This window comes from Momordica charantia (assembly GCF_013281855.1).
Source record: "Momordica charantia cultivar OHB3-1 chromosome 8 unlocalized genomic scaffold, Mcharantia_2.0 BLBB01000008.1, whole genome shotgun sequence".
NCBI lineage: Eukaryota > Viridiplantae > Streptophyta > Magnoliopsida > Cucurbitales > Cucurbitaceae > Momordica > Momordica charantia.
The window spans coordinates 20,606,968-20,616,339 of record NW_028275166.1 but is presented as its reverse complement, the minus strand read 5'-3'; the positions used below and the strand labels follow the sequence as shown (position 1 = coordinate 20,616,339).

Genomic DNA, 9,372 nt, shown 5'->3' with positions numbered 1-9,372 from the left:
CAAATCCTACCTTGATCTTTAAGGATTTTAGTTCAACAAATCCTACGTTGATCTTTAAGGATAGTAATAAATATTGTTGGGTAGTGAAAGACAACCCTTCTGCATGGTAGAAGAGGAGAGAATGGAATGAGGATAAGGAATAATACCTCCGACCACAACATGACCTTGATAGTGGTTAAGACCCTGCCCGACGTCTCTCAAAGTCGAACTTCTGTCAACCATCGCCCCACTACAATTAAACTAACGTCATGAAGTGAACTTGATTTGTCGAGAAAATATAAATAGAAAAATAATGCTTGTATCTAAGTATGCGTGATTGATTGTTCATCTAGAGAACACTTCGAATACTACTAACTTGAGTTTTCTCTTTTGCAGGTCGTACAATCCATTCAAAAAAAATTTAGGACTAGGACATTTTTCAAGATGTTCGATTATCAGACCAAAACAAAATGTTCTATCCACTGAAATACATTCAAATCGACTAAAAATATTAATCTTTGTAAGATTAGCAATCTAATGCCAATATATGATCAAAACATATGTTTTAATAATATAAAAGAAAATTGTTAAAGGTTGCAAGAGATTTAAAAAAAAAATATAGAAGTATATATGTATGTGTAATTTCATTAGAATTTAAAAAAAATATTATTTGTATAGTTTCAACTTTGATTCATTTTAGTGTTCATTTTCATTCATGTACTTTTAGGTTTCGTTCATTTTAGTCATTGTACATCTTTTGGTCACTGAAATTTTAAAAAGTGACCGTTTTGATCTTTATTTTTAAAATTTTAATACAAATTTTATGTAGAACATAAACCCTTTAATATAAATTCATGGTTATACTCCAATAAATATATTGAGTGTAATGTAACATAGAAAAATGAGATTAAAAATAAAATGAAATGACTAAAATGTTCATTTTTAAAACTATATAGACTAAAATAAACCAAAGTTAGAAGTAAAATGACTAAAATAAATCAAAATAAAAATGTAGAGAGTAAAATAGTATTTTAACATAAAATTCCTCTCGGTGATTTGGGGTGGTTAGATCCAATTGAATTAAAATTGAAATTATGAACAAATTTTGGAAATTGGATGATGAAAATTTAGAAGACTGCTAAGTGCTAGTGGCGGGCGCTGAAAGATTGTGGGTAAAAGCGTAGCGGGCGCCGGCGGTGCTGCGGCTGCGTTGTGTAATACGCACAAAAAGTGAAAATTGTTTTTAAACCTTGAAATTTAATTTTGTCAAATTTCAAACAACTCTCACACTCTACACCTAATCTCTCTCTCTCTCTTGCTTTCTCTCGTTCTATGTGATCGATCCAAAGGGCAAAAGCTTCGGCTGGATGTCCATGGAATTGTTCTCTGTTAAGATTACCGTCTTTGGTTGAGGGCAAATTCCATGGGCAAATTGCAGTTGCAAGCTCCAGTTTCAGCCTGAAATCCCAACTTCACACAGGGGGTTTTAGGGTTTTCTTTTTCGTTTCGAAGAATGCCGGCGCACGGATCCAAATCCGAGAAGCAAGATGCTGCGGTGTTGCACCGTCGAGATCCGTATGAGGTACTCGGTGTCTCCAGGAACTCCACCGATCAGGAAATCAAAAGCGCTTACAGAAAAATGGCTCTCAAGTAGGTTCACATTACGAATATCTTTTTCTTACCTCGCTTTCCTTATTTCTTCGGTTACATTTGTGGAACTTCGGCCTTTTTTATGGATACTGGTTGTAGTTATTTCAGCTGTAAACAGCAGTGTCATCTTGAAACTTCAAATTCATACAAGACCATATTCCTGAGCCTTATTCTCAGGAGATATGGAGGGGTATTCTTTTTTCTTTTTTGGGTTGGATAAGATATCACGTAAAGTCATATTTAGACTGTCCCTCGATCAAAAGGGACAGAGGAGTGCGGCGATAGCTTTGGAACACTTCCAAGATTCGGGGTTATGACTCACCGACACCCAACTGTAGCACTGTGAAATTTGCTTATTCTGCCGCTGCCTACCAGTGGCAATGAGTTTAACAATCTTAAGTATGGAGGTTATTTAACTTTTCTTGTTCCTTTTTGTTCCCTCGTTAATCCTTGGTTACACTTTAAGCCCGAGGTTGTCAATCTATCTGAAAGTCAATCTATCTATTTTAATTATTTGATTTTACAATTGTCGTTCAATTCTCATATTTGTACTTCAACCATCTCAATTTTCAATAGTTTCTTTACTTAATTTTTTATTTGAGGTCAATGTTTTTCTTGACACAAATGTTCATATGGACAATTTATATTTGTTATACTATTCATGGTCCAGTCCATGCCACACTTTTTATAAGAATTATTCCTGAAGTGAACGAGTAGTTCAGTGTTTTACATGACTCAGTTTATTTAAACGTGAGACAAAAACACTACATACAGTGTCTAAAACTATAGTATATATAGAATTTCAATGATAAGGATTTTTTGGTTTGCATGTCTAATTTGTACTCTGACATGAATGGTTTGGGTTAGAAATTGGAAATAGTTTTTTCAATCTTGGGTGCTTCTGTGGTTATGGTATTATCAAACAAACTTAATTGAAGGCCTGTAGTCAATTTGAAACCTTCATATTAGAAATATAAAATGAAACTTTAACTATTTCAGTTCGTTTACTGAGTAGCATGTAATGTTTTTGTTGTTAAGGACATTATACAATTACCATCTCCAAGATGATGGTGTGTATACAATTAGCATCTCTTAGTAGAGTGGATTTATATTATAATCCAAACATCTCTGAATTGATCAGAACACTAATATAATCTTACTTTGACTTGATAGCATGCCAAGGAAGCATTTAGAATTTCTGGAATGTAGTGCATTTCATTTGTTGTACATTCAAGCAACTTTTATGATGATTTAATCACCCCTTTTAATCAAAAGTCACCTGAGCCAAAAGTTTTCTATGCTAATAATAATGCTTGCAATGAATATTGATTGTGATGTGAAGCATTATATTGATAACTTCTTAGTAGCTACTAGATCACAATTTCCTGTGCTAATAATAATGATGATTTAATCACCATTTTAATCAAAAGTCACCTTAGCCTAATGTTTTTGATGCTAATAATAATACTTGCAATGAATATTGTTTATGATGTGAAGCATTGTTTAGATTACTTCTTAGTAGCTACTAGATCACAATTTCCTGTGAACTCTATTATTTCCCACTTCATTCAGAGCTCATCTTTCCCTTGTTTTGCTGTATCCATGTCATATTTTTCCTACGCATGTGTTTGATACATCTTATAGTGTCGCCCTATAATGGTAATAGTGCCTCTTTGAGGTAATACTCCATGCCACATATTTCATCTCCTAATCCATTTTTCCTTTTTGATTTTTAATCCTCTTTTACTAAATATGTTGATATGATAGTACAAGGTCATGAAATTCAAATTTTAAAACCAGGTATCATCCGGATAAGAATTCAAATGATCCCAAGGCTGCAGATATGTTTAAGGAGGTCACTTTTTCTTACACCATCTTGTCAGATCCAGATAAACGACGACAATATGATGCTGCTGGATTTGAGGTGAGATATCTCGCACGTGGACTTGCACATTTTAGGAAAGTTACCATGTTTACATAGCTAAACCAAATTAAAGTTTATTTTATTAATAATTAAATAATAATTCCTGATTTAAAAATGAATTAAATAATTAAAGTAGTTTAGGGAAAATACTAAATAGTAAAATAATAAGTATAATTATGAAATTAGTTAAATCTCATAAAGCAATGACATAAATCCAAAAATAAATAGATAAATAAAACAGAAAAAGATGAAGTCCATTTGTAATATTCTTTAGCAAGATTAAACAATGTAGAATAATATCTGGAAGGTGTCCTGGTCATCCCAGCACATCCATTTGTCCTGACTCTTCACTAGCATCTTCTGCACCACCTGCAAAATCCTGGGGGATAGTATTAGAAAATATTCAATCATTATTACTTCACATGGGGAACAACAATTAGGTGCAAATTGCAAGTAGAATGCAATACCTAAATGCTCTAGTTACTAATATGTTACATTTATAAAACTAAATATGTTAGGTTTGTTTATTTATTTATTTTTTAAAGATAGAAAAATATATTTTAACTAAAATTAGTTATTACCTTTTCAGTTTACTAGGTTTTAAATCTTGAAACTGAAATATTAAATTTGTTTGTATTTATCAAAAAATAAATGAATGAACTAAATTAACTAAATTTAAAATACGTAATTTGAAGAAAACGATTAAAGAATTTATTAAATTGATTAATATATTTATTACTTAGTTACAATAAGAAATAACATTTAGAAAAGGGACAAGAGAATAAAATCATTCTCTAATTTATCATAGATGGACAAGTTTAAATTAAATTAAAATTAGGAAAATTACGAAACTACCATTGTCTGAAGATTTGGGATATTACAGTTTATTTGATATGAATTTTCATTAAACTTCAAAATGAAGAAAGTTGTGAAGTTGCTGTCCTTTGCCTAGGCTGTTGAAACAGAAAGCCAAGAATTGGAGCTAGATCTTTCAAGTTTGGGGGCGGTGAACACCATGTTTGCTGCCCTTTTTAGGTATGTTTTTCCCTTTTTCTACTAATTCTTCTCACTTTTGTTATCTCAGCTGATAAATTGTTTAAGAACTCCAGATGTGATGAGTTTTACATGCTATATATTTTAATCCATCTTTTGGTTGCAGCAAGCTTGGTGTGCCAATTAAAACTACTGTATCAGCAACAGTTTTGGAAGAGGCGCTTAATGGGGTTGTGACTGTTCATCCACTTTCATTGGGCACGCCTATTTCTAAGAAGGTGCATTGATGTGCCAAATGTTCGACAGTTGTTTAGTTTATTAGTATGCTAATATAGGATTCTATAAATTTTACAGGTTGAGAAACAATGTGCTCACTTTTACTCTGTTATGATAACTGAAGAGGAAACACAGGGCGGACTTGTTTGCAGAGTTCAATCACCTGATAAAAGCAAATTTAAGGTCCAACCATAGCTTTCTGGGATGTCATTGGTGTTTGCCTGATGACGTTTCTCTCTAAAGATTTGTATTTCCTGAAAAAATAAAAGATTGAGATCTATTGCCTCCGCCATGATTCTATTGACATTCATATTCTCGCCAAATGTCCTCCCTTTCCAATTTTATGATTACAGACTTATAAGGTTTCATCACTAGTTCAGCTAGAATACACCATAGATAAAAAACTTGAAAATTAAAATGAAATTTTATCTTTTATAAACTACTTTCTAACACTGTCATTCATTTGTTAACGTAGTTACTGTATTTTGATCGGGAAGAAACTGGTGGACTAAACCTTGCTTTACAGGTACTGCTCATTTTGTTCTAGTAGCCCTTTTCATCCTTTTGGTATGCTCTGAACTACAAAACTAATCTGCTCAGCAGATTATTAGGAATATGCAATATAGGTTTTCATTATAATGTCTTGGTGGGAACATCTTGTAGTTGGGAGTATCAATATATGCATGAGATAATATTATTCTTTTGTAATTTGTTCAACAGTTATGCATAATCTTTTTTTTCTCTTTTAGTTTCGTGCTATAGATGACGTTTTTGGTTATTATTAATAGAATGTTTCTGTGGACTGGAAAGGTGAGTTAATATACATTTGAGTATTGATTTTGTGTGCCGCTAATGGATAAATTTGAAGACTTTATTTTTATTTACTTTCGTTTGATGGGTGATTCTTGTGAATACGTGTTGAAACATCCTATTTATGTTTATATCTTCTGTTGTTTGACCATCGATGGAACTTTTAAATCTTTGCCTTCAGAGCTCAGTACTTGATATGTTTCAAATTCTTGTTATACTTGTAGGAGGAGAGTACGAAAGTAGGAAAAGTAACATCTGCAGGAATGTATTTTCTTGGTTTCCCTGTCTATCGGTTGGACCCAACAATGAACTCGGTAAGCCAACCATAAATTAATGCTGAGATCAAATTTGACAACATTTTTTGTCCTCTACTTGTGTTTCAAATGAAAAAATAAAATTTGTTTAATAATCATTTTCCAGAATTGTCTATCGTATATAAAAGAAATGGGAAGGCATTTGATAATCATTTTATCTCTAATTTTTTATAATGTATTAAATGAAAAAAGAAATTTATTTCTGAAAACCACCTTAAAATTTAAAAATAAAGCAATCATTTGAATTAGGTTTTGTATCATATGAACTGCAGCCTCATGCAGCTGCTGCTGCTACTGTAACTATTGCATTTCCTCTCTCACATCAGTGTAGGAGGGAAGTTTTAGTTGAAAATACTGTTTTATGAGAATAAAATATTTTCAACTATTTCATGATGGTTAATTCTATTGATATTAACTTTTAAGTGATTAAGGAATACGAATAATATTTTCAATAACCTTTTGTTAATTGGAAACAATAACAGTAATCTGTTTCCCCTCTCTCCAAACACATATAAGAGCCTTTCCAGGACAAAGAGGAGGAATAAGGACTGTTATCACGTATCAAATACACCTGTTTTTCAAAAAATAAAGGAAGAAGTAGAAGACAAGGATTAAATTGAAATGACACCTAACTGCTCAACAACATAATGTTGTGCTCATTTGAATTTTAATGATCTTTACAGATGGCCGCCGCTAAGGATCCGGATGCTGCCTTTTTTAAAAAACTAGATGGGTTCCAGCCATGTGAAATAACTGAGTTGAAGGCTGGGACTCATGTCTTTGCGGTCTATGGTCAGTTTGAATAGCTTTTGATGTTCAGATATTGAATTTGGAATACAATGTTTCTTGTTTGAAAATGTTGTTTTGTGAACCTGATGACTGTTGCACGTTCTCTAGGTGACAACTTTTTTAAAAGCGTGAGCTACACAATCGAAGCCTTCTCTGCCGCATCTTTTGCTGAAGAGAAGGAAAATCTTAGAGCCGTGGAAGCTCTAATTTTGACAAAAAGGGTGGAAATATCCAAATTTGAAACAGAATATCGTGAGGTCTAATATTTTGACATGAGCTCTGTATTCTCTTTCTATATGAAAGCATACTAATAATTATCAGAAATGTCGGTAGGTACTAGCACAATTTACAGAGATGACTGGCAGATACACTCAAGAAATGCAAGTGGTAAGCTTTCTTGAAGATACACGAAAGTTTTAGCTGCCTAGCGAATTTGATGTAAAACATGATTGTTTCTTTACTACTGACTGCTCTGTCTCCTTTTCTTTCCAGATTGATGATCTTCTCAAACAGAGAAATGAAATTCATGCCTCGTACACAACTGGTCCTCCAATGAAACGGAGTAGGAGCCGAATTAGGGGTTCGTTTAAGGAAGCAAAGGAAGACAGCCAAATAAGGGAGAGGAAATCTACAAGGGATAGGCCTAAGAAGAAAAAATGGTTCAATATCCATTTAAAGGTTGATAAAAGAAAATCTTGTTAAAAGAGGTTGAGAATCATGAAAGTATGTTTCTATCCAGCATTCGCTACTGTCATGTGTTATGGCCTTCCTCGACACTTTACTCACCTTCAATATTGCAGGGAAGGTGAATCTTTTCCCCAAACGTAAATTTTTTGGTTGCATTCAGATCGATTGGTATCTAATCGGAGCAAATACGGGAGTGAGTAATAGCCACACCAGAGTGCTAAATCACTGATGAGTGTGGCCCTAAACCACATGGGCATGCTGTGAATGACAACTTGTCTACAAAGATTCTTTCAGTTGTTGGATCCTTTCTCCAGCTAAAGGCATGCATGTAAATTGTATAATTTATTTATGAAATCCGATCGCTAAACTGCTGTATGTGTCATATAATTAAGTTTTGTGAATAGCAATATTAGCTGGATTTCGTACGACGACCCGAGGCTGAGTTGCATTCATGTAGCTCAATGTGCTCTTGTGAATGTTAATGTTTATTTTTAGTGTGGCCAGGCTTGTGATGAAGGTATTCATCGACCTCGGATTCTCTCGCCGAGGCCAGTAGCCGAGTTGCAGGATGTTTCAAATCACGTGCCAATCTTGGCCAGAATGGCTGTTTGATTTGGCATGTAAGCGTGGAAACGAGAGTTATTTTAATAGTTGAACTGTTAATCCATTTGGTGTTTATCTTTCATATCTAAATTGGTTCATTTTTTGTATCCAAGCCTATAGCACTCGAGTCTTGTATCCTAGCCTTGCCCTTGCATAGTTCGAGTAGAGCTAATCGTGTGGTCTGCGTTTGGTGAGAATCGTCACAAATCTTACAATTTATTCATATAATTCACGATTCTATCGCCCCATAGCTTCCATTTTTTCGAGAGTTCCTTGAAACAGTAATGATAAATCAAACTAGAACAACAAAAATGAAATGAAGCAAGGAAAACTTCTACAGATTCGGTTTCCATTAATTAATTTGTTGTACTAATCGATGTCCAATTATTCTTCCTAATACAATTAAGACAAAAGCTACCTCTCTCTCAAGTGACGACCTTGATTTAACCCATCTTATTTCAATATATTCTTATTAAAAATTTAACACTGAATTGATAAAACTGAAGTTGTTTATGCACCTGCTGACCCAACCAAACTGTTCATAGATTTAGCCTAAAATTTACATCTCTGTCAGCTGGAGTAATTTCAGAACCAATGCAGAAACTTTTGTATCTGTATTTTAAAAATTCAGTTTTGTAACTTCTTGAAACCAATAGTTTTTTTTTTTTTTTTGAGGAAATTCTTTAAACCGATAGTTAATTAGCCGTTTGGTATGTTGGTGATAATCGAAATTAGGCTTGCTTGGTTTTGTGAATTTTTTTTGGTCACGCTTAGCGATGGTGTGGATCAACAACATACCAATGAAATTCGAAGTTTCAATGACTGCACTTTGGGGCATTAAGTCAAAATTGAGCTTGTTTAATGGTGTAAGAAACCTTGTTCACTAGTTAATATCTATTTATATATAGCTAATCTAAATATCCAAGTAAAAAAGATACCTATTATGTTCCTTGAGGTCGAAGATCTAACTCTCACTTCCATATTGGTTGAACTACAAAAGAAAAGATTGTATCTACATATGAATAAATAAAGAGAGCTGACTGTGGCCTTACATGTGTCCTAGTAATCCAATTTCAATTATTTTCTTTCTTAAAACCATTAGTTTGATTATTTTCTTCCTTAAAAACATTAGCAATTAACTATCAGCCTAAACTGATGTGCTGTTAGCTACTAGGTTAAGTGGTTTTCCAAGCTTGCTCAAAAAGCTTTTCTTTGGAGAGTTGAAATTACCAGAAGCTACTAAAGTGCAAAATGTGGCAAAATTGTGACCAAAAGATCACCACCTTATCCAAGGTCAAGATGTGACATATTTGTAGCCATAGAAATTTGCTTGATGAGCAAATATGG

The 9,372-nt window shown here is 33.3% G+C and overlaps 1 protein-coding gene across 2 annotated transcripts; it reads left to right on the top strand.

The window, feature by feature from the left end:
• The first annotated feature begins 1,095 nt into the window (after positions 1-1,095).
• ARL1 (ARG1-like 1) lies at positions 1,096-8,107 on the top strand. Of its 2 annotated transcripts, none has more exons than XM_088127921.1 (12): positions 1,096-1,209; positions 1,329-1,629; positions 3,430-3,553; positions 4,506-4,588; positions 4,713-4,824; positions 4,901-5,005; positions 5,298-5,348; positions 5,857-5,946; positions 6,630-6,738; positions 6,844-6,992; positions 7,069-7,122; positions 7,228-8,107. In XM_088127921.1, the coding sequence occupies exons 2-12, from the start codon at positions 1,493-1,495 to the stop codon at positions 7,435-7,437; spliced, it is 1,224 nt and encodes a 407-aa protein (XP_087984047.1). In that variant the 5' UTR covers positions 1,096-1,209; positions 1,329-1,492; the 3' UTR covers positions 7,438-8,107. The 2 variants fall into 2 exon arrangements, with proteins under 2 accessions (XP_087984047.1, XP_022157385.1); XM_022301693.2 differs by lacking the exon at positions 1,096-1,209 and having other exon boundaries at positions 1,228-1,629; positions 7,228-7,458; positions 7,536-8,107.
• Positions 8,108-9,372: the final 1,265 nt, after the last annotated feature.

Excerpts from the sequence above, each read along its gene's own strand:
- ARL1 (XM_088127921.1), top strand. The coding sequence starts at position 1,493 with ATGCCGGCGCACGGATCCAAATCCGAGAAGCAAGATGCTGCGGTGTTG. Across the intron at positions 3,554-4,505 it reads ATGATGCTGCTGGATTTGAG|GCTGTTGAAACAGAAAGCCA; the intron begins GTGAGATATCTC and ends TCCTTTGCCTAG. Across the intron at positions 6,993-7,068 it reads TTGAAACAGAATATCGTGAG|GTACTAGCACAATTTACAGA; the intron begins GTCTAATATTTT and ends AAATGTCGGTAG.